This window comes from Bacillus rossius, chromosome 10 (assembly GCF_032445375.1).
Source record: "Bacillus rossius redtenbacheri isolate Brsri chromosome 10, Brsri_v3, whole genome shotgun sequence".
Lineage (NCBI taxonomy): Eukaryota > Metazoa > Arthropoda > Insecta > Phasmatodea > Bacillidae > Bacillus > Bacillus rossius.
This window is the reverse complement of record NC_086337.1, coordinates 22,430,257-22,455,849: the sequence shown is the minus strand read 5'-3', so window position 1 is coordinate 22,455,849 and position 25,593 is coordinate 22,430,257. Positions and strand designations below refer to the sequence as shown.

Here is a 25,593-nt window from a genome sequence, read left to right as displayed (position 1 = left end):
AAGATTAGCTCTTTCTAGTAAAAGTGAATACTACTATTTTTTTATTATTTCCTACATGTGTCAATATATTTATGGGCGACAAAAAATAATGTTTGTGAAATATTCCATGAAAACAACATATTGAATGCCTTCAGAGGTTCTAGTTTAACCTGTACGATGGTTCACTCTCTAAATTTAATTTTTATTGATTGTACACACATGTATGAAGGTCGCCATGTAAGTGCTCTATCGTTAAGTTTTCACATTTTGTTGTAAAATTTTAAAAACTCGTTTGGAAATTGCAGTAGTTGCGTGGAATGACTTAAGCTGTTGTCCCAAGCTCTCTATCCCAGGCGGCCTGATAGTTGGCAGATAGAGCTAACTTAGCTCAGCGAGATAAAGGAGCTGGGATGGAACGCACTACTGTTGAGGAAAGTAAAAAAATAACTAGTGAAATGTTTAAGGTGATTAAACATAGAGTGGGATGGCTGTGTGATAGGTTGAACTGAGAAGGAGAGGGGGTAATAGAGCGAGGTATCATGAGAGTAAGATCCAGAGTGGTGACAAACGGAAAGAGGGATGCAAGTGTAGTTGGTGAGGACTATGCGGAAGTTTACTGGGCTTGGGGAGAAGATATTAGCTGTGAGGAGGCAGCTTCAAGAATTGGGGAATACTGCAAGGGAAGGGGGGGGGGGGGGTCCCTTGTCACCGGGTTGAAGTCCAATCGCAAGCATACGAGTGTTTTAAATTCTTTTAGTTTTAAATTCAGCTCAGCAAATTGAACAATTCAGTAGTTGACGTAGCTGCTTTGACAGCTAATTCTAGTTAGTGGTGGGTGCAGAAAAACTAAGTGGTAGGTTTCTCGGGGTACTCACATTTATTCGCACCTGTTCATCCATTCCCACTTCAACTTCCCCCATCATTCCTAATGACCTCAATGGCTATGAAACATTAGGCCATATTACATTCGGTTTGGTGAAGTTCTGTAGAGTAGGTAGTGGTGTATAAGAAATTAGGCCAAATATAACTCAAGTGGAAGGTTGGTTAGATTTGCTTACATTAACAAATTTGTATTCTCTATATACATAATGCATGTTAATGTAACTAAACTGATTGAATGACTTAACAATTAAATTATGTGATTATTTTTCCATAAGCGGCTACTTTCCATAATCACTCTACATTCTTAAATAGTTTCTGGTTGAACAATTTAACACAATTAAATAATCCATAATATTTTGTTGAGAAAATATTTGTAAATGCAACTTTATTTTGTAGCTGTTTACTGCAAATTTTAACTACCTCTTTAAGCATTTTATTTTTGAACTTTATACCATTCAAGAATAATATGAATAATCCTAATATCTTCAATGGCATGGAAAAAATTAATTGGACTTAATGTGTAGGTGGATAGCATTTAACACGTGTTTCGACAGAGACGAACAGAGGTATTTAATTTACAGTTGTATGCTTATTTGTCACACATTATCAGTCAGAATTTATGCAGGAATCAAAAGTGAACAGGAGTGCTTAACGCTGGTTTCAAACACATATTTCTCTCTAAGAAAGCCAAAAGTACTTAATAAAGAGTTTTTTTTTTTTTTTAGCCACAAGCAATTTAAGGGTTTAACGGGATTGGGACTGAAACCCCTTCTGATCACAATTTCGTATAAAATGGCTTTTTCGAGAAAATAATATCCAACCCCCTACTAAATTTATTTTCTTCCATCAGGACGTGCCATTGTTTGCAATGGTAAGTAACAATGCAGTTGTTGCTAACACATTTCCTGGAACACTTGAACTATATATGAATCAAGAACAAATTGTTCTGTCCTTGGGGTTTGTAATTGAAATCACAGTAAGAAATGAATTAACTACTACACAGAAAAGCACTTTATTAGAATATTCCAACACTAACAGCATGATATGGTATGTGCATGTACACAAAAATTTTAACAAACCATAATGTTATGAACATATTTGACTGATATTTTCATAATTACAGGTTTATTGTTAATATTTAAAAAAAAACACACATTACCTGTCTCCTATTGGCATAGGTTGTGACATCATGCCTCAACGTCATTGAATTTGGGTCTCCTTTGGTTTAACTCAACTATTTTCGTATCTAGTGGTCATCCACACTATATTACATTAATCCCAGCCGGACTGACACTAAAATATTTTAAACACACGAAATATAGTGGTAGTCGAAACCTCCACTAGAGGAAGTGCTAGTGACCACTAGATTTCTAGTGGAATCTGCATTCGACCCTAGATCTGTCTTGAATGGCATACATAGCTGAAAATTCAACTCAGCATTACAGCCCTCATTCTCATTAAAGTAATTTTGTATTAGTTATGCACAATCACTTGCAGTTATTTTCAACCAGGCCTGGGGACCTCCACACTCACCAAATAATTCCACAACTATTGCAGTACTTTAAGTGACTTTTTGTGACACTCTCTGAGAAAACAGTTCTTAATTTTTAAGCTACAATTTTTCAAAGATTCTTAATAGATTTGTTTGCAACTACAAAATGTCTTTCTCGCTCTAGCCTAAATTAGGAGAAAGCCAATTCCTGCCAAACGATCAAAAGGTTCTCACTGTTCGAACAAACACCTCTATAAGCATTGTTATATTTTGTGTAAACTAGGTTTCACTCAGCGCTTACACAAATTTTAGATAACCCTTGTTCCAGACATTGAAATGGTTTTCAATAAAATTCCTGTTGAGTTGTGGACACAGTGACAGAAATAGAATGGCCCAAATAAATATTTTCTTCAACATATGGTTATTATATCAATAAGTAACAAATATTAAAACTACTTAACGTGCTGGGCTTTGGAACTTGACAACCAAAAAGGTTCATTTTGTACAGGATTAACATAAGGTATGTTTGCAGATTTAAAAACTGTGGGCAACTCATTTAATGCAGAATCAACCAAGTACATATACTTATACATTGAGCAAAGCTGGGAAAAGATGTAAAAAAAAAACCTAACCAATTCTACTAAATGTTAAATGCTTAAGGTGTCCAAGCATTTTAATGCTTCAAAAGTCAGATCAGAAATTTCCATAGATAGATTTTGGTAGTAATCTGTACTTTAAGCAGGGAATTAAAACTTACCTACCTAAAAACCTGGCCAATTATTTTATCGAGGGAGGCAAAATAACTTTTTCACTGTGAGTTTACACACAAAAAATTTATTACTGGTTTGTATTATAATTTTTTGATAATAAAAAATACATCACAACTGATAATGTATAAAACAAAATAATAAAGATTTGCTGGCTCATAACATGTTTTGGTCTATAAATACTAAACAATAATTTATGATAATAAGGGCTGATTGTCAGATGTAACAGGATTATTATCAATACACAAAAACTCATTTGACAAGCAAACTACATTTTGGTGCAGTTTTATGGAACATTTGATCAAAAACTGAATTCTACTTAATTAATAAATTTATATATATATATATATATATATATATATATATATATATATATATATATATATAACAGAAGTAATTTTCAGTTGATGTGTAGTTCTTACATATTTTATTACAAATAGTTAAAGATTTTCTTTCACAGACACTCGCTTAAGTTAACTGCAAGCTTTTGATTAACTTCTAAACATTTTAACTTACATTAACTATAGTTAATAATTAAATCCATTACGTTAACATACATTAATTTAAGTATTACATCTCTTACCACTAATTGTTTAATAATTATCCTTAAAGTGGTCTAGTTAAGTACCTTTTGAGAATAATGATGTATGTCTAACTATTGTACTACTTACTACACAACTTATCACATATTTTAAAGCTTTGGCATCATCAGTCTCCAAAATGTACGTTTCACAGCCTTTCGTACCCTTATTGTGGAAAATGATCACCTATGATCTCAGTGATTGGCCTTCGACGACAGCATTCCTTTCATTTTCATAACTTCTGGACTACCCTCTTCTGTGACATACCCGTGATCTGGAGACGCGAGCTTTTGTTTTTGGCGTAAACTGCAGAGAGAAAAAAACATACATTGGTATGAGGACATGGTAGAGATAATTTAAAAAAAAACTGTAATAAGTAAAAACCATCAAATATTACAGATTTATTGCAATGGCTTCCAGCGAATGACTGAAAGAATACAAGTTTACCATCCTATTGACTTCAAGGTCATTAGAGATAAATGACTTGTTGAGAAACTATGTGAATGGAGCAGGGATTGAATGCGGTGATGGGGGAAACGAGGCATGGCCTCCACAATCTGGAAAGTCAGGGAAACAAAGGGAAGTAGGAATTTGTTAGGTAAAGTAGGTGAATTTACTCAAAATCCTGGAAAACTCAGGGAAATTTCAAAAATCCTGGAAAAGTGATGGAAATTCCCAAGTTTATGTAATTTGAGAGTCTGCCAACACCCAAAATATGAAAGCATTTTTTTTTTGTTTAGTGCATAGTCATACATATGTTACGGTGCCACTCGTGGCGGCACCTCTTGATACGGGGGCCGTGGTCTCTGATACTTACTGATTGAATTGTAAAGCGTGCTCGGGTTTTATGGGCGCCACCGTGCCACGTGCACGGACCGATGTGAGACTCTTTCCCAGGGTCGTGACGTCGCCCATGTGAGGCGTGATTTTAATTTCCTCCTGAATACACCTAGCACGAATCCCTGCCTGCTCTCAGTGTCGGGCACGCTATTATTTACGCAGTGGGCTCTCAGGCGTCCCACACGCCGTCACACTCCACGTGGTCGAACAGATATAAATAAGAAAATAATACATTAGATTTACACACCTGATTTATTCGGCGAATGCAACTTACGCACGTACACAATTGAAACTGTTTAGAACGCCCGCGGCACGAATCGGTTTAGGTGTGAAGACCTCCACGTGGTCATATCTCACACTACGTAGTACAATAGAGAAAAGACAGTTACTGGTCGTATGCAGTCCCCCGACCGAGAGGAGCTCGGAGGACAAAAAGAAAACGATTTATACGGAATTAAATGGAAACAGTATTACTTGGCGGTGAAACAAGCAGTGAGGTCCCCGGAGTGCTGAAGCGTCTACTCTCGGTCGTTGATGGCGGCGGACTGGGCTGAGATCATGGCTCGCTCGGCTAACATGGCGTCCTCCCGCCGAAACAATTACCGTTAAGATATTTGCGAATTCGTGCCACGGGAAACTAAATTAACATGACAAGAATGATTTAAAAATTACGTGACAATTTTTGAATAAAGAGAAAAGGTTGTACAAATTATAATTATTAAGATTTAAATTTAATTATTGTCTGGCTTCGGGTTTCCTCGGGAATGTCCGTAAACGCTATACTATTTTGCTACCTTATTTTACTTAAAAGTACATAAATTATTCCCGGCCGATCTGCCGTCACGTTGCACTTAGGGAATATAAAAACAAATAACATAATTATATTTACTTATGTTTTAGGGGTGCGGCGCACTGACTCGACAGCACCCTCTTGCCGGGCGAACACACACGCACGCACACGTACGCACGGGTAGGCGGGAGGTTTGAATGGAGGGTGGGTGGTGTTTGGGCGGTGGCATATCAGACTTAAAAGGGGCTGCAGGCCCGGACGATGTCACATACTACAAAATGGCGTAAGCAAGGTGATGTTAGAAATTAAGAAAGTGGAGATAGAATTGAGCCTGCTGTGGGGATGGTAAAAGCTAAATTTCTATATTTCTTTTGGATGATTGCAAAATATTAAATAAAGTTAATAAACATAGTCAGGAAAAGTTGTCATGTTGGTCATGTAAAGTCAGGGAAATATTATTACATATTTATGTGAACACCTTGCAAGAGTACCTCTAGAAAACCCACCAGCTCACAGAGTAACATCCAACATTCTACAATGGATTGGAAACCTTACACAATGTTTAAAGGCCTGATTGAAAATATTTCTTATTTTACATAGGATGTCTTCCAATGACAGCACTTGGCCGCACTCAGTGTGGGCTGACTCAATGCCGCATGTTCTAATGATTCAGTGCAATATGGCGGACAACATGAAAGTAAATGAGACATTATTAGCCATTCTTGAGTGTTTATAATCTTCTGATGAAAGTTCAGAAGACAAAGAGAGTATGATGTGGGTTTTAAAATAATTGTGTTAAAAGAAAGTCCTAACATAGAAAACTCTGTTGAAGATGTAGTTCCGTCATTATAGTGGTGAAGACGTTAGTGCTTTAATATCTGTGATCTTCCAGATTTTAGCGTACCAACAAATGGTACTTACTCATTTAATGCATTCATATGATAGTTGCACTTTTAGGGTTTTCAGTGGACACTGAGTTCAGTGTACTGGAAGACGCTATTAGACACACACATTTTCTTGGATAACTGAGTATGTACTGTGTAATATATTCTTACAACCTAGAAATATTTATAGTTTTTCCTTCTCCTGTTTATTTGAAGTTTTGGTAGTTGTCATCTTGGGTCAATAACACCACATTGTAATAGTGTGTACTTTAATAAACAGGCATTAAATTGAAACACAATTATAAGAAGCTTAAAATACATGTACAGTGTGATTAAACCTTCTACAAAGTACATCACTTCAAAATACATTTTCTCTCTAAAGAATGTCTTTATTTGGCTTGTTAACACGTGTTTTCCACACATGATTTATAGCTGCTTGAGTTTCAGGCTGTGCACCCTAGCTTAGTGTGTGAGACAATAGTGTTACGAGTATAATGTGGGGAGAAAACTGGGTTTGTTAGGTATAGTCCAATTAATTGGTTCAGTTTTATTTATTACTAATGTCTACACCATAAATTTAATTAATGCACTCAAGATCTCTGTCCACAACAATTAGTCTTACACCGGTCATTGAAACATTAACACTTCCCACTGGAGCTTGGCTCGACAGTGGCTCGCTCTTCTGTCCGCCTCTGTCCGCTTCCTTCGCACACTCAGCCACACCGCGCCGCAGTACAGTCCCCAAGTATCGCTCGTCGCACCCGACTGGCTCGCCAGGTATCGCCTCCCGATAAGTCCGGTTCGCTCAGCAAGGGCCTCTGGCCCTCTTCACCTCTCGCTGATGGCACGGGTATCGCCAGTATCACTCCCAGACACTCTCCGCTGCTCCGCTCTTCACTCAGAACCCTCGCGGTGGCCGGCGTTGCTGCTTTTATACTATTGGCAGACTTTCTGGAACCGACTGGGGGGGTTGGAAGTATTATGTCACCTTGGGCCGACCCGACGCCCAAGAAGACCAGAAAGGCGGTGTTTAATCGCAACACTCCGCGCAGCGGCCTCGGGAAACCCGCAGAATTCCCAGGCCACTAAAAGGGTTATTGACATTGGCCTGAGGCAGGACTGTACGAGGGAACAGGAAGGGCGGGAGGGGGTATCAAAAAACCCTTGTAATCCGGCCATGCACGCTTGACATGGCCTTACGTCAGTGGACGACGCGTGATGTCAGTAGCCGTTAAGGGCCGCCAGCCAGCTCCAAACCTGGCAAGCGTCGCGGTCCTGTCTGCATTCGTAACATTATGTTACCCCTGTTTCAAAAAGGGTCTTGTCAAGAGATTTTTCCATCAAACAAATTCAGAGTTTTTTTAACACAAAAAGGTTAACTTAAAATTACACTTGCTGTCACTACTGAACTGTAGATTTCTTCCCAAGTCACTTGGTTATTTTATTAACTAAACAGTAATAACTGATATACTTGTTCCATTTATACTGTACATAAGCACTAGAATAAACTTATAGTTTAAAAAAACTTAAAAACCCCACTTTGATTGTTGAATGAACTAAAAATTAAAAACTAAAATTTAAATTTATTTTTTTTTATCCAACAGCCAAATAATGTACCACAATTCTGTACATATAACTAAAAACATGGGGTGAGTGATATCATTTGTCTTAAATTTTCTATCAGTAATAATACAATTTATAATAGATTTTCTATCACTACTTTTAGGATATAGCCAAAACAAAAATTTTAGGATAGTCATTACGAAAATGAATACATGAACTTAATACTTAATAACAATAATGAACTTAAAAAAAAATAGTAATGGGGTTCTTCAGGGGAGCAAATCTGTAGGATTTGCAATTGGGATTCAGTGGAACTTTACAGGGGAGGGGGAGGAGGAGGGGGGAGGGGGTTTGTGGTCAGAAATTTTGCACATGGTGTTAACCAACATGTCATATCTGGATGCGGTGCCCGTATGCTGTACAAAGCCCATATTTTGGCCTACATGCGTGCAATAAGAAGAAAACTTTAGTCTCAAAATAAAACAAAAATATTGAATATGAGTAGGTAATTGAAACAAATTAAAAATACTAACTATGAGTGATTAAAGTTTTTATTTGTAACAAAATGCATTGCTTGAATATGAGTGTATGTACAGACTAATCAAGTAGCACCAACCCTGCCCGTTCGTAAATTGCAACCCGGAAATATCCGCAGAAATGAGTTTGGCTGCCATTAACCAAATGAATGTCCATTATAACAAGTGTCAGTTAATTGAGGACGTACTGTATTATAAAAGTAGGTATGGTATTACAGTATATCAACGAACACACTTATTAAAGTTAACACTAACCACACGTGTGTAACAATTGTGGTTGTACATGTGCTGGTTTAGGTAATTATTTTTTAGCTTGGGAACATGCAGAAGCATTGGTAACCATTGAGTGATAAAAAATGCAGCATCAACAAACATTGAAATTCAGACCAATATTTAAGAGTAAACGATTCATCTTTTGTTTAATCCCCATACTTACAGCTCGGCATTCATGTGCAGTTTCATTAAAGTTCTTTTGTATCATGCACTACACTTTTCAGGCAGTAATTTTTTATTTCAAAATGATATAGTCATGTAAGTATCTTTTTCCACATCATCCATGCACTAAATTTACACTCAAAGACAACTCCATCACTGCTGGTCGATTTTCATGTTCTTCAGCAAACACTGTCCTTGTATATTGATCACAAGAGCGATCCTACGTGGCAATATTTAATTCTGATGTAAGTTACAAAAAATGTTTGTAGAGGAATAAAAACATCACTGAATTAACATCAGATGTTAATTAAAATGTTTTGTGTATGACAGTTTTGTCTTTCGGCATGCAAACGCTACGCAGGACCGGTGCTTACACGAGGATGTGCATCAGCAAGTCTGTTATCCGCCATCCCGCTCCTTCAACACCAGTCACCATCCTTCTTTCTCTTGGCTGAATTGATTGTATAGGACGGAGCCTGTGCTCAACATTGCTTTACTTTGCTTTCCTGTTTTTAAGTGAAACTTCTTTGCAGAGGCTACAATTTTTGAGCATTACGAAGGAGAGTGCATTACGAGCATTACGATCAGCAAGCAGCGACACCACTCCAATGCATGCACTAGCAGTCGAATGGGAAAATGAAAAAAAGAGGGGGAGAGGGTATAGGTACATAGTGTAGCATGCTACATGCTAGTTGTAAAGACAGGAAGGGGAGACGGCAGGGGAGAGGTGGAAATGACGCAGCAGTGATGCTACGGAATTTTCGTAACGCTGCTTGTGTTTGTCTACTGCTCAGTTTTCGTAACACTATTGTGTTTCTTTTATTTAATTAAAAATATCTACAATTTATTTATTCATGTGGAAAAGAGTTATTCATATGTGCAATTAACTTTATAAGTATCATTAATTTTTATGTGAATAAAGCGATTGAAAATGTAAAAAAGTCTTATAGCTTAAGAGGTTAGCTTTATAAATGTAATTTATTTTTGGTACTGGGTATGTGAATACTGTGATTTGGAATGTCAAAAGGAGTTACAGACTTGTGAGAGAGTGTAGTTTATGCTTGTTTAGAGTGTTTTTTGTTCTTTCATTTTATTTAACTGGAGATTGTGATTTCAGTTCATGCCTAAAAATAATAAAAAGGCAGAGGGAGACAAAAGGTATTATCAAAGGCAACGAACGTGAAAATGAACAGCCAAAAGATACGCCAAAAAGTGCCAGTGAAAATATGTGAGGTTATAGAACAAAGAAAAAAATTTTTTTTTTTTCATTTGAGATTATACCCTCGCCTTACCATTCTCAATTATTATCTCTTGTTCAATAAAAAATTATTAATAATTTACCTCTACATATAGGTATTTAATAAGCAAGAAGTTTCACTTCTATCGCATGTGGACTTCACACACACATATATATGTATATATTTTAACAAATTAATGCTAAATAATAAACAATATGTTTTGACGTAAGCAAGTTGCATGAGAGAAGATGTGGCAATCCAGGTATCTCTTGATAGTTACATAGATACATGAAGTACAGTAAAACCTTTTTGTTGCGACCCCATTTATTGCGACCACCTCTCTATTACAACCCGATTTCGAGGAACCGTGAAAAAATTGCCGAAAATCCGAAGAAAATCGGACAGAAAATAAGTTTCTTGTGGTGAGTAGCGTGTTACTGCGTTTCTCTTGCCGAGTGATGTACTGCGTAGGCAGCGCATATCTAAAAATAGATACCACTTCCTGTCGACCGCTGTCAGCGCTTAACAAACCCCATTCCACGTCCCTTTGCCGGCAGGGTGCAGATAAAGGTTTTTGTGGCAACGTGTTTACGTTTAGCTTTTTGCGAGTGTCTAGTGTGGTACGCAGTTAAGGCAAAGCTACCTGCTGGATTTCTCTTGATTCTGATTACTATTGGTTGACAATGTTTGCTTAGTTTTTGAAGTCCGATTTGGTATATTTTCTGGCTTGACTTTGTGAACTATTGTTGATGACTTATGCAGGTTTTTTTCCTTTTTTTTCCTTCCGATTTTGTGTATTATGACTTAATAAATAAAATACCATTAAATATTAATTACTATTAATACAACGCAGGAAAAACCCTCCGGCCGCAGCGAGTGAACATGGTAGTTGGCCGCTCGCTCGCCCTTTCTCACCCTCTCCCCGTACCGTGCGCTGCGGCCGATCTCGGATGCTGCTTGTACTTGTTAACAATCACGTTATCTGCTTCATTTTAACAGAGTAAAAATATATTAAAACTGTCAGCAAATTGATAAAAGCTTTATGTGTCCGCAAAACAGGGCACAACACTGGCCTGCCAGTTTTCATTCAAAACGTGGTTAAAGAACTTGCATGGATCAGGCTGAAAACATCCGGCAATACGTGTAGGTTATAAGGAATCTTGTTAAGAATTGAGATGTTATGTTTTTTGAGTAGATATACACAGCGACCGACTGTATGCATGCCCGCCTCGACTTGTTTTAACTGCCGCAGCGATGTTTATTTTGATAGCTCAAGTAATTATCTTTTCCCGTGGGTTGACAGAAAAAGGTCGCTTCACCCAGCATAAAAAAAAAAAGGCTACGCCACTTATTCCCCACGCCGGAAAAACACTGGCTGCCGTCTGTCTCCCCCGCAGTTATCTTTCTTCTAACATTCCATGTCTCGCCTCTCACACGAGCAATAACGCAGCGACCACGCATTGGGCCGTTTTATGCTTTGTTTGGTGACAGTAGCTTGATTTTATTCGGTATATTCCTTTTCATAGGACCCTTGCTATTAAAATACATTTATATTTAAGTTTGAAAGCTTGTAAATTCCTTGCCAGAGATGACTGAACTCGAAGTTGGTGTGAAAAGTGACATATTTTGACATACATTTTTTTGGGCGTGTTTTTTGGGGAGGGAGGGGTCCGAAAATATTTACAACGATCTTACCCCTCTCTCATCGCTTAGTACCCCATTCATAATAGCTGGGAGAAGGGAGGGTGAAAAGAGCATTTTCTCACTGAAGGTTTTTCAAAGGGGAGCGAAGTTGGGGTGTTACAAGGAAGGACACTAGATGGTTTGTGTGTCTGGGAGGGATGAGTTAGCCTTGAATAATGTGAATGAGGGAGGGAGGGGTGAGCTTATGCGTCATGCAGTCGCTGCCGCCAGCCAGCCGGGCGAGCTTCGTGTGCGCCCACTCGCGTTGCAGAACCTACAGCTGCCATATTTTTAAAGGAAATGTCCCATTATTTTTTTGTTATTCTTACATGAACATTATTGGAAGTATTAAAGCCGACACAAAAATACGCTGTGTGTTAAAATTAACAGATTTTAATGATCTTTCATTTACTTTTTTTTTAAATTTTTTTTCTTCTGATTTTTACATTTTGGTAAAAATTTCCAATTTTTTGACTGTTCCCGAGAATGTATTCGTAAAATCACTGCTTCGTTAAATCCGGGGTTCGTGACATTAGGGTTCTAGTGTATTTAACTACGGCAAGCAAGAAAATGTACATGTAAACTAACACATATTTTCTTTAGAGGTGGCCTGTACGGTGACGGACTTGTCATGAAGGTTGAAGTGGGTTTAAAGCAAAGCCGTCTAGCATTGTGAGTGACAGCATCCTGCCATTGTACGGCTGGTTTCTTAGCGAGTAGCGGTTTGGGAGGGAGGGGGGTTGAAATCAACTGAAAATTTCGGAAAACATCTATTGTGACCCCCCCCCCCCCCCCTCTATTACGACCCTATTACTGGGAACCGTGAGGGGTCGTTTCAGAGAGGTTTGACCGTACTGTTATACTTGCCTGAAAATTGTCACATATTTTACTTTTACAAAACATTAACACAGGTGTGATCGGAATCCATATTTACTGAAATGCCCGATGTTACGAACAAAGTCCTGCGGTTGTTAGCAAAAGCACGGTACACATGGCAGAGAGGCCATTGTTCTCCAGGCATGGTTGACAAATGTATTAAGGCTCCACGTGGACCTCTGCTGTCACCAGTGGTTGATTCATCTAATTAAAAAAAAAGTCCTAAAGCAGCGCGGCCCAGACCTCACGCATGAAATTCTCTGCAACTCACATTAAATGTAAACAATAGTGATACACCAAGGAACATGACCTCACATGGCGACTTCTAAACGATGACCGACTATACAAAGCACAGTACAAAACATATACACACAGTATAAAATGGAGACCGCCAAAAAATCAGGGAGAGGCCATGTCTGCATAGTTAAGTGTGTGAAGTCTTAATTTTCTTCAGTTAATTGTTGCACCATATTGGTTTGATGCCCAGAACATTAGATGAAGAGTAGTGTTTGCAGTGTACAAACAGTTTTAAATGATTTTTTTTTATGAAAGTGATCTTTTTAACTATGCATATTGTAATTCTTACTTACTTACCATCATCAAACGTGGTCAAGCATAATTTCTGCAATGTTTTGGGCGGAACATTATGGCGGATTTTGACGTTAAAAAGTGACTTCAGATACGTCACAGCACACAGTCTCCTGACAACTCCTGACTCCATGCAAAGAAAATACACCTTTCTACTGAATAAAAATATTTTCCGTACTATAACTACTATTATGTGATTCTCCGGTCCAAGAGCTTTCTTACAGTTCTGGCAAATATCTCTGTCCCTCTATAACACAGGATGTGATAATATGGTCGAAAAACAATATGAAGATGCTATGTTCAAAGATGTTTGGGGGAATACAACCCCACATGATAAAGGTTGCCCACCTCAGGAGCCAGGAGAGGCACGGCTGCAAGTCGCGATACTCGTAGCCGGTGAGGCTCCCGAGTGTCGGGGTCCACTCCGGAGTGAGGTCGAGGTGTCGGCGAGTGGCCAGCACACACGTGGAAGCCACCACGGAGGGCAGGAACTGGTGCACGCTGATGTCTGTAACGGCGGCACCACCGAGGCCCAACTTACAGGCACGTAAATAGTCCAACTAAGTAATTAACACAGTAAGCCAAGTTGATCAAAAATATTTTTTTAAGTATGTATACTGGCAAAATAAAACCTTTTTAGACAGAAAATTATGTAATGTTTGCACAATTTATTATTAAGCTGCATAAATGTTACGTTAAGTCTCAAGTTATACTTTTTTTTATTGCACAATGGAACACTATGTTATGAAATAAATAACCAACTATGCTGATACAGCTACTGACTAGGTCAACATCATCAATAAATTGAGTCTCTACTCAGCCTAACATTGGCACCTGATGAGGCTGTTGTTTACAGTTTACAACAGGCAGACATGTTCTTGTTAACAATATGCAAGCAACACTGAAAAAAATTAAGGGCCACAGGATACCATTTATTAGTGTTGCCGTCACCCGCGGTCTCGTGATCGAGACCCGGGGCGGTCCTAGTGGTTTTCAGTGGCTCTAAAGGAAATCTTCGGCGGGCGCCAGGTTAATTAGAGTATTAACCGAGGTGGTCGTGGGTTTTTGCCCATGCGTGTTCCACTAGGATCGGCGGCTGTTGATGGTGGGAGGGAGTCCCTGCTTCTAATACGCACTGCATAGAGGACTGTTTCCTAATTGTTCAGGAGGCGTTTACGAAATAAAGAAAACGGTATTTAAGTGCTGGTTTTTTAATTCCGCATCTCACATAGTGTGGATGGGCACAAGTTACACAATTACACTTGACAAAAATACGTTGGCACTACACACACTCGCACTGATAATTAATTACGTGTTATGTTGCGGCACTTGCAAACAAGATCCCTACATTGGTTTGTGGGTCGCCGAAGAGTTTTGGTGGATTAACGGCCACTCCCGTGATGAACTGGTGATAGCTTCGTGCCCGGACTCACCTGTGTGAGTCGTGGGCCCACGAAGATAATAAAGTGACTGCATCGCGAACCGTTGTTCTGCGACTAGCAAAAATTAAAGCGGCCGGGTTAAGCCCTGCACCGGAAAAGGGCACGGGGGCACGCGGGGAGAGGAAAAAGAGGTTTTAGTGAATTATTATATTTACCAGTATGAAGAATCAGGGGTACAAACGTTGAAGTCTCCCCGCGGGATCACACGTCCGCCCCGGCCCATGAGTAAAATCCTACTGCCGCTTTGTACCGGCTTGGGAGGGGAGGAAGCGTTATGACGCGCTGAACTTTCTAATGTGCCGTTATTCCAATTTTATAATTAGTAATTATTATTTCTAGAACCCTCGTAACTTAATGACATCTGTCTGAATTAGTTGGCAGAAGGCCTATAATAATAATACATAATAAAAATTGAGATTAATAATATTTAAAATAGAAAGTCAAGCTGGAGACTGACTGTCACTTGTTGACTACTCCAGTGACTATTTGCAAGTAAAAACAGGGAGGTGAATTAGGTTGATTTACACTGTGGTTAATTATTGGCGGAAGGCCGCAAGGGACGCTCCAGACGTTTATTAATTGAGGTTTCCCACGGGGAAAACCGCTGCACCCCTACGACGCACTTTCACTATTAAGGGTTGCTTTGTTAATTAAAAATCGCTTAATTACTCGCAGCAATTAATGATGCATGAGAACTGTTTGGTGGTGTTGGCATATGGACGTAATCTGTGAAAGGACTCACCGGCGTCGACGACTCGCTCGACTCACGTGACCTGGACTAGGGGTGCGTTCCGTTAGCGGGGTTTAATACTGGCGGGTGGATGCCGGGCTTTATGGCCTTCGGAGGGACGACGACAGTGTTTAAGAAAGAATGGAAGTTATTCTGATTATGTAAAAGTTTTATCAGTTTGGTGCAGTTAAAATGATATCCTGTATATAATGATTAATTTAAAAGAAAGCAGAAAATAAGCACAATTTAGTAAATTTTCAGCATCCTACTAGAAAGTGTTGTGTTTACAAAACATTTAATATTGTTAAGCAATGTAAAATTGATAGTTAACACGTAAGCATGTTCCTTATAATTCATACGTAAGACAAGCATGAATAAAGATTAGCATCAAAATGGACAGAAAAAAAGGTTCACACCCTAATCTAATGGTGGCCTAAAATGACACAATATAACAGTTTCATTTTGTCTAAAAGGAAATGAGACATTTCTTTAGTTTCTAGAACATAAGCTGACACTGCATTACAACCATAGATATGGTAGATTAATTAGGTTTTCATTACTGAACATTGGAAAATAAACTTGCACCTTCATATAATACATGAGGCATCTTGGTTTTGCCAATCAGTTTAAATAATTTTTGCTAGGATTGTATGAAGAAATTATAAGTGGATATAAACTGTATAGACGATGCAGTTAGATTATTTTAGGAGTGTACATGCAATTAGGTACCAAAAGATTGACTTAGAAATGGGAGATAACATAATAGTCATGTAAACCTAGTTTACCGGACCTGATAATGTGCTTCAGTGTCCATCCAAACAATCTCAGCCTGAAAATGATAATACCAGGACTGTGTTCTGGTAAATAAATAAACAAGAATGTGTGTGACAAAATACATGCTAACACACACACCAATAAGCAAGGGACACATACTCGCATTTGTGCAACTGTTAAAAGACAAAGGTTTTCACCCACTGACTATGGGTAGGGACAAGATTATACAGTAAATTGCAATAAAACCGAAATAACACTGCAAAAATGCCAATACAACACATAACACTGAAATATAATTAAAACATGAAATCAATTAACAATTTGACAAAACTGAGCTCAAACCACAAAAATATTGTTTTTTATAATGGTAAATTCATTGAATGCAATTATTTAGCATGAATTTTGAACCTAAATGTATAAACTAAATGGATGGGGAAACATTTAATTATGTCGTCTGATCTTGCAGCTCTTATTACTTACATCTTTTACATTAATCACGTTGACACACTTTTCAAACACCCTGGTATTTGCAGATTGATTTTTATTTTTCAAAGTAGTTCTTTTATAGACATGCTTATTACAAATTATTTTATTGTATAAGTGCATCATGTGTCAGTCAAAATGAGACTATTTTGGTGAAATAAGTATTAAGAAATATTTTAGTTTCATAGTTGTTAAAAAGTGCACCATTTTTATGGATAAACACTATGTATATAAAAAATAATAACACTGAAATCTCCTGTTTTAAAAATGAAATTGACCAAAAAATAAAACCATAAAATCTTGTACCTAACTGTAGGTTAGCTACCTGCAATTGATTTGAGCATCTAGGTAATTAGTTTTATATTAAGTTGTACTAAAAGCAGTTTATAATTATCAGAGTCATTCATCCAGCTGACAGTTCTAATAAACTGTTATGGATGGTGCAGCAAATCCTTATTTTTAAATAAAATTGGTTGTCTGTAAAGTCGGTTTACAGACGATAGTTTAACGTGACAACGTCATAACAAAAAATTGATGAAAAGATTGATCCAGAAGAAAATGAAATATCATATTCGACCTAAGACTGAGCCGTAATAGGTTTTTGCAACCAAACCATTGACATCGTCCGGGCCTGCGGCCCCTTTTAAGTCCGATATGCCACCGCCCAAACACCACCCACCCTCCATTCAAACCTCCCGCCTACCCGTGCGTACGTGTGCGTGCGTTCGCCCGGCAAGAGGGCGCTGTCGAGTCAGTGCGCCGCACCCCTAATACATAATTAAATATAATTGTGTTAGTTGTTTTTATGTCCCCTAAGTGCAACGTGACGGCAGATCGGCCGGGAGGGTTTTATGTACTTTTAATTAAAATAAGGTAACAAAATATAATAGCGTTTCCGGACATTCCCGAGGAAACCCGAAGCCAGACAATAATTAAATGTTCATTTTAATAATTTTAATTTGTAGCATTCTTTTGCAGTATTCAGAAAATGTCACATAGTTTTTAAATCATTCTTGTCATGTTACTTTAGTTTCCCGTGGCACGAATTCACAAATATCTTTAACGGCAATTGTTTCGGCGGGAGGACGCCATGTTAGTCGAGCCGAGCCATGATCTCAGCCCAGTCTTCCGCCATCAACGACCGAGAGTAGACGCGCCAGCACTCCGGGGACCTCACAGCTTGTTTTCACCGCCAAGTAATTCTGTTTAACTTTAATTCTTTCTAAATCGTTTTCTTTTCGTCCTCAGAGCTCCTCTCGGTCGGGGGACTGCATAATTAATTGTATTACGACCAGTAACTGTCTTTTCTTCTATGTATTACGTACTTTGAGATGTGACCACGTGGTGGGTCTTAACACCCAAACTGATTCGTGCCGCGGGCGTTTTAAACAGTTTCAACCGTGTACGTGTGTAAGTTGCATTAACCGAATAAATCAGGTGTGTAAATCCGACGTATTATTTTATTATTTAAATCTGTTGGGGTGTGATGGCGTGTGGGACGCCTGAGAGCCCACTGCGTAGATAATAGCGTGCCCGATGCTGAGAGCGGGCAGGAATTGGTGCTAGGTGTTTTCAGGGGGGAATTAAAATGACGCCTCACATGAGCGACATCACGACCCTGGGAAAGAGTCTCACATAGGTCCGTGCACGTGGCACGGTGGCGCCCATAAAACCCCGAGCATGCATTAAAATTCAGTTATTAAATATCAGAGACTACGGTCCCCGTATCAACTAGTTAGTATTATCACCACTATTATTATTAGATCTGCACCCTAAATGTACACAATAAAAGTAGTATACCAACAGTGCGATGAGCTCATTACCTAGCAGTGTTTCGTCCAAGTAGTCCTTGATGCAGTCGTAGGCGTGGCACTCCAGCTCTCGGTAGCTGGCGAAGTGCGGGGCGTGCCGGAGGTCGCCCGCGGACGTCATCTCCCTGGTGTAATACTGCGCGAACTGGGCAGCCGTGGGCAGGAGCAGGTTCCACTGCAAGTGCCTCAGCACCATGATCTCCAGCAGCGTGTAGTCCTTGATCACGTACTGCCCGCCCACCATCGTGTTCAGTGCTCGGGCGGTGGGGACGTTCACTTCCTGCTCTTCGAATTTCGCTGCAAAAATACTTCACACATAAACTACGTACTGTACTCTTCCATAACAATGTTATCATTAGAATGATCACAAGGCAACATCTCACAGCCTTTCAGACAAGATTGCCGATGCACGTACTGTTCACGATAGTCACAGAATAATTGAAAATGTAGAAATCGAACTGCAGCCGAATGCCAGGCCAATTGAAAAACTGTCAGTGGCTGTCGAACATAGTGTTTTAGGACTTCAACTGTAAAATACTTTGTGATTCGGCTTGTTTTAATCTCACAATTTTTGAAATGCTTTTTATTGAAACAAAAAGACATTTTAGCAAGTACCTTAAATACCAAGTAAAAAGAATCTTCCCTATTACGAGAGCTGTCAATGGTGGTAGATATTCGCATAAAAATTACCCGTAGTAGCAGAATTATGATAAAAATAAATCTAAAGTTAGAATCTCAGATTTTTTGAAAATGCCTCAATTTCACATCATATCTCAAAAACGGCATATATTACAGGGAAAAGTATAGGAAAAAAACTAGTTGAATATTTTATTTAAAAAAAAAAGGGGCACTCAACAAAATATTCCGTACAAAAGAGTGTCTACTGGATAATACAGAGTATTTTCTCCAAAAATCTGTTGCTCATGTGAGTGTGTGTATGTGTGAAAGTGTGTGAGAGAGAGAGAGAGAGAGAGAGAGTGTGTGTGTGTGTGTGTGTGTGTGTGTGTGCGCGCGCGCGCCCGCACTTAGTAAAAACCTCACAGTCAATCTCCGAAAGTTGGCGGCAGTACATGTTCGTCAGTTAAATTATCTGGTGGGTAATTTTTGAAGTGAACATTCTTTACTGAGGGGGCTACAATTTTCAAGCGTTACTGAATTCCGATTACTTGAGAGGAACAGTTAGATACGTGGTGGGGGAATCGTTAGCGGAGGAGAGTGCTTCAGCGATGACGCCACTCCAACGCATGCACTAGCAGTCGAATGGAAAGACGACAAAGGAGGGAGGATAGGTACGTAGTGTAGCAGGCTATATGCTAGTTGTAACGGCTAGAAGGGGGTCAGCAGGGGAGAGGTAGATGCTACGGAATTCTTGTAATACTGCTTGTGTCTGTCTACTCCTCAGTTTTTGTAACGGCTAACGATTGACGCTACCCATATTTCTTTTTTTATTTTTTTATTTGAGATCATAACTGCAAACATATCTCTTGTTCAATAAAAAAAATACTATCATTTTATTCCTATCTAGTATCTATACCTAATAAGCAAGAAGTTTCGCTTCTGTCGTATGCAGACTCCACGCACACACTTTTTTTTAAATATGTTAGTGCTTTTTATTTAACCATTAAAACTACTTTTACTTATTAACGTTTGGTTGTTGCCATCAGAATTTACTTTGACATACTTTGTTGAGATTTTTATTTCATTATAATAATATGTATTTATAACAACCAATATATATAATACTGTCAGTGTCTTTCATCCAGCTCAACATTGTCCTTAAATGTCTTTAAAATTGTTTAGTAATAAAGTAGTTTGTAAACGTAGTGGCACTACGCCAGCGAACACCTGTGGAGCCAATAAACTCCACTCGCCCACTCAACTTCTGCCTGCGATCGAGAGTGGACATGTCTGCTCTCTCCACTACTTTCGGTTGTTGGCTGACCGTGTGGTATGGACCGGCAGCTACACCTTATTGACTGTTGCCATAGGGCTTTTTGCAGTATTATAAATAAGAGTGACCTCTCACAGTTTAAAAACAGCTGCCCAATGCTCCAGTCAAGCCAGGTGATAATATTATGTATGATATAGAGTGATTTATCCATAGACTAATGATATTATATAGGCCTATCATGTTTTCTGCACTAGATGTTGGATTGCCAAAAGAATTGCCAAAATCAACTATTGTAAACATTTGCACATGCATTTGCTAACGAATGGTACTCCAACATCACACCAACTTAAGTAAAAAAAAAGTTATTAAATTTGAACAGACACACGCAGTTGAAGTAAAAAAAAGTTATTAAATTTGAAGTGTCAGTAGTAATTTGATGATATATATAAATGCACTACTAGTAAGAAACTTTTAAACGTTCATTAATAATGCATACTCCAAAAACATCTATGAGATTTTGTAGTCCTAGTTATATTTTAGTTCTAGTTGTATTTGCAAACAAGTTGTTCAATGTTGGAGCTAGAGCTCAAGGGCCCGCATAGTCAAGGGTGTTGTATCTGTGTTAGTAAGGCAGGATGATGAGTGTGACACTCTCCGGTGCTTATAGAGCAACATATCCTCTAAGTGCAAGGCTGTGGAATGGCGTGCAGTCCTCTCATCGTGCATAGGAAAACTCTGAAATTTGAGCGGCAACCATCACATTAGATGGCGAGAAATGAAGATACGTATGTGCTTTCAAGAGTCTGCACCAGGTGTTTTTACCCATTTGCACGCTTCAAAAATAAAGTTAAAATCTAAATAGGGACCAGAGCTACCGATCTTCCCTCGGCATGTTCTTAAATGCTTCTCGTGAACAGTCCCTACTTGGATGTTCTGAGCAGTTTCCCGAACTGTGTGGGTTTCTTGTGCGGGGTGCGTGGACGCACCTGCCAGCAGCACGCACACCAGCACGACCAGCTTCAGCCGCTCCGCCGTGATGCTGTGGTTGTCCATGAACACGTCCAGGAGGTACACCGCCAGGTGCACGGTCGTGAGCGACAGGCTCAGCTTCTCCGCCTTGCTGCTCAGCCACCGGACCAGGCCGATGCGGTCCTGCAACTGAGGCACCACAGGGACGTGTCAACGACGGGTTTCGTATCAGCGAGGTTTCACTGTATGCGAGAAAAAAATTTACAAGGGATTATCTCGTCTACATCAAGGGGGACCGGCAGCGCCTCGAAAAAACCCCACCAGCTCGCTGCAATTTCCACCATGTTTCTCACTTGCTGAGAATCAATGGTTTTTGACGTCGTCGGGAATCAAAACCACGTTGCCTCGGAGAGAGTCAGCGATCTCACCATTCGACTATAATTTATCTGGTCACAAATATGTATAAATTACATATAATACAATATACATAGGACTATATTATGATTTGAAACAAACTATTTCATTTTTTGTCACTGAAAAAAAAAGGAGTTTGAACTAAGTAATTACTGAGAATGAATGTGCACATTTTCAATGCAAAAACTATAAGAGGTACCCTAAATGATAAGTGAAACAAATTATGCATTGTTATGGAAATTTTTTTAAGGACCATTTTCGTACATGATAAAAGAGCACAGTGAAAACACTATCATCTGCACTTTTACTCTTTATGGACAGCAACTTTTCCTTACCTAAAATATGTTTGTACTTTATACAATTGCAGACTATTCAGAAATGTATTCAGTAATATAATGTCTGGAACAAACAATTTCAAGCATTTTAACTAAGAAAGATTCTAATATGCAGGAATAAAAATTAATCTATTAAAACATGTGTACATAGAATTAAAAAAAAAAAAAAAAAAAAAAGGTATAATGACAGTCACATTAATCACCGCATGAACCATCAAGAAAAACAAAGAGTTAGAGGAAAATAAATTTTCAAACTCCCCCCTCCCCCTTTATTTCTCCCCACCATCACTATTACTTATACTTAATGTACAAATTCTCAAACCCCTCAATCAACAAAAAATATCTAAAGCCTGTAAATGTGACCTACACATATCACATCAATTTTAAGGTTTACAATAAATTTTATTAACAATATACTTTTAATTTTCATTGTACTGCCATAGCAAAATCAAGCCTCAAATAAATCTCTAAACTCAAACAAGCCCCTCTAGTGTTTGGGTTATGGGAAATTTCCTCCCCTGTGCCTTGATTGCTGCATAGTTTGCTTGTCCTTGAGGTGTTAACTTTAACACATATTGCATAAAATGTAATATAAATGTGACTGTTCATGATATTTCTGTACCCCAAAATGTCCACTGCAAGCATGCATGATGTTCAAGTTGTTAATGTTTGAGTGTACATTTGAAAGTGCTGTGTGGACTCTACTTTTAACCCTCACTTATCCTACCACCATGCGGCGAAATCAAAACTATCACAGGCCTAATGAAACCACATTACTGACGAATATGAATGTAATGCACTTAAAACATACTAAGTATACCTAAAAAAAATTATGTCATGTATCAAATGTTAAATAATCTAACTGCTGACCCACAGTTAGTGCCCAAAATAAGTGTGAATAAGGTATTAGTTATGAAATGTCACACAAAATTATTTTTTCCTAAAGTTCCCTTTGATGTGGAAATTTTGCAGCACAACTGCTCCGGGACTCCTACCTGAGGTGACTGGTAATGGAAATGTGCTCGTTTTAGTTCTTTCTGGCGCAGTGCAGCATGTATATCCTCTGCGTACTCTGTGTACCACCATGAGTTCACGGATGACATCTGAATGAAAACAAACCACCTCTTTAAGCACAGTTCCACTATCATTACAGTGTATAAACATAAATGATAAATCTATGTATCAACACACAAGGAAACATTTCAAATCACAGAAACAAGTACTAGTCCGATCATTGAAGTGTAGCGTGGTTCAGCTGTTTTAGCCAAAATAGTTATTCTGAAATTTACATTCTAACATAATATATCATCCATCACAACCAGTGGCATAGCCAGGATTTGTGTATGGCGGAGGGTGTTAAGAAGTATGCCCCCCCCCTCCCCCCGGTAATAAAGCGGGGGGTCCTCCCCTGGGAAAATTTGGTTTTTAAGGTGTAAAATAGTGCTATTTTAGCAGTTTTCGGTTCTTAAAATTAAATATTGTAATGGTAAAATTTTTATTAATTTTAATATGAAATTTGTTTGAGTGATGAATAAGAAATTAATTAAAGATTTGATGCTAAGGGGGGGGGGGGGGTTGAACCCCTAACCACCACCCCCCCCCCTCCAGGCTGCGCCTCTGATCACAACCAGTTAGGTTAGATACATTGGCAGGGTGAGACATGAGTGCTTCCAGTCCAGATACGAGTACACTGACACAACTGACAACATTAGGCAAATAAGGTAAATGGGAAGGGGTCAAATGTTTGAACATTGCACGTTTCAAATTTATGTATTTATTTATATATAGATATATACATATATATATACATAAATTATATATCAAAAATAGAATACTAAATGTTTGTTTTGTAATGTGTGTTATGCAATGTCTATTTCATTTACAGTAACAAAGTTGTCTGGCGCAGCCGTCGAGAACAACTATGGGACCGGGGGCAAATAATTTTGTCGGGCCCACCCCATTAATAAAAAAATATATATGTCTGTAAACCTGATCTGTGTGTATTGGATAAGATGTAAGGTTACCAATTAATTGTACCAGCAATAGATTCGTAATTTTTGTGCTAATATCAGCGTAAACTAGGACAGAGAAAAATCTCAAAACTCGAGTGGGCCTCTCCTGGTGCCAAGGCCCCGAGGTTTTGCTCCCCCAGCCCATCCTCCTGGGAAAGAACCCAAATCTTAGGAAACCTTAGAGACCTTAGCAAACAGATCCTGACCCAAACTAGAAACTATCAAACATCTCTCGACCACTCCTTCAGTTGACACATTCTCCAACCTGTGCCAAAGGAGGACGTTGCTCTGGATGCCAGAGTGGTAAGGGCAGGGTAAAGCAGTGCATCTGTTTACCTTCCTCCCTCCACACTGACCGGCTTAGCACTAGTAGCACGATGTTAGCAGCCTGCAGGAAATTGTGGTCAGGCCGAGAGCCTTCCAATAGGCCAGAAAAGCAGCATTCTCCCTCTGACTACACACACACAAACACAAAGTATTTAACCTTGTCAACATAAATATTTAGTCATATATAGACCTTAAAATATGATGCATTTCTGGACCTTCAGATAACGTGTAGAATATTAGCAATTATAAGAGTCCTTAAACTGTTATTTGCACAAAAACTTCAAAAAATGATAAAAGACAAACTTCTGTTAAAGCCAATAAATCAAGCCACTCATCGACTGCACTCAGCTTTGGTATGAACACAGGTGACCAACATTTATTGAAAGAGAAAAACATCGAGCTTAACATCCGAGTAGTAAGCCTATTTGCCCATTCATTGGTCATCCTGAATATTGCAAGTTTTTAAAGATTCATCCTATTGCAGCCTAACAAAGAGTTAATATTTATATTTCTCAACAAAACTCCAGCCTTATTATAAATCATTATACCCCCGACATAGGGAAATGATGAATTAAGATTGATTTCTTGGATTGCAACACCAAAAAATATGACAGAATTATTTTAACTAATTAGAAAAACTCATTTATATATAAATATTATTGACACACTTTTTTAATATATAACTTAACAACATTTACAAAGATTTGTTACGTTTTAATAGACACTACCTGCTAATTTAATACCAATAACACAAACTTTCTACTGAGCAATAGTATTATTAAGTATTGTGTTAGCAAAAATTGAATGGGACAGATAAGAAACAATAGTTTTCAGAATTTTTCTTTTCATATATTAAAGAACACACAACATATTAGAATACAAATACCTTAGCATAGTTTACGTTATGTTATTGAAAAACAATTAAGTAATGCTTATTACGTAGAATTAATTCTAAAATTTGAAAGCCCTATTTGACATTCCAAATCGAATTTTACAAACCGCCAGTCGTAGAATATAATTGGTTATAGAATGTTGCTAACTAAACAATAAAACACTTTCGTTTGGACGATTTTCGAACTATGTATAACCCGAGCACACTAATGTAAGTGTTGAGGAATGTAATTAATTAATAAAGTTATATAATGAAACAATTTGTTTTTCAATTAAAATACCGTAATTCAAATTTTATAACTCAAATTACATTACTAGAAATAAAAAATTGTGGTAAAATTTTCCCCATGTAATAATTACTTTTTAAAATATAAAATTCT

At 38.3% G+C, this 25,593-nt stretch overlaps 1 protein-coding gene across 8 annotated transcripts; it reads right to left on the bottom strand.

Moving 5' to 3' along the window:
* Positions 1-3,528: 3,528 nt before the first annotated feature.
* Positions 3,529-25,298, bottom strand: LOC134535636 (cyclin-J). Of its 8 annotated transcripts, none has more exons than XM_063374815.1 (7): positions 25,209-25,298; positions 24,332-24,449; positions 22,979-23,086; positions 21,252-21,423; positions 18,387-18,671; positions 13,483-13,642; positions 3,529-4,007 (listed from the first exon to the last, which is right to left on the bottom strand). In XM_063374815.1, the coding sequence occupies exons 3-7, from the start codon at positions 23,084-23,086 to the stop codon at positions 3,896-3,898; spliced, it is 837 nt and encodes a 278-aa protein (XP_063230885.1). In that variant the 5' UTR covers positions 24,332-24,449; positions 25,209-25,298; the 3' UTR covers positions 3,529-3,895. The 8 variants fall into 8 exon arrangements, with proteins under 8 accessions (XP_063230885.1, XP_063230889.1, XP_063230886.1 ...); XM_063374819.1 differs by having other exon boundaries at positions 24,352-24,449; XM_063374816.1 differs by lacking the exon at positions 25,209-25,298 and adding an exon at positions 25,051-25,121.
* Between the last annotated feature and the right edge of the window lie 295 nt (positions 25,299-25,593).

Coding starts and splice junctions, on each gene's coding strand:
- LOC134535636 (XM_063374814.1), bottom strand. CDS start 24,323: ATGCACTGCTTTACCCTGCCCTTACCACTCTGGCATCCAGAGCAACGT. Junction 21,424..22,978: donor TCCATTACCAGTCACCTCAG/GTAGGAGTCCCG, acceptor GTGGTGCCTCAG/TTGCAGGACCGCATCGGCCT. Junction 18,672..21,251: donor GGTGTGCGTGCTGCTGGCAG/GTGCGTCCACGC, acceptor GTATTTTTGCAG/CGAAATTCGAAGAGCAGGAA.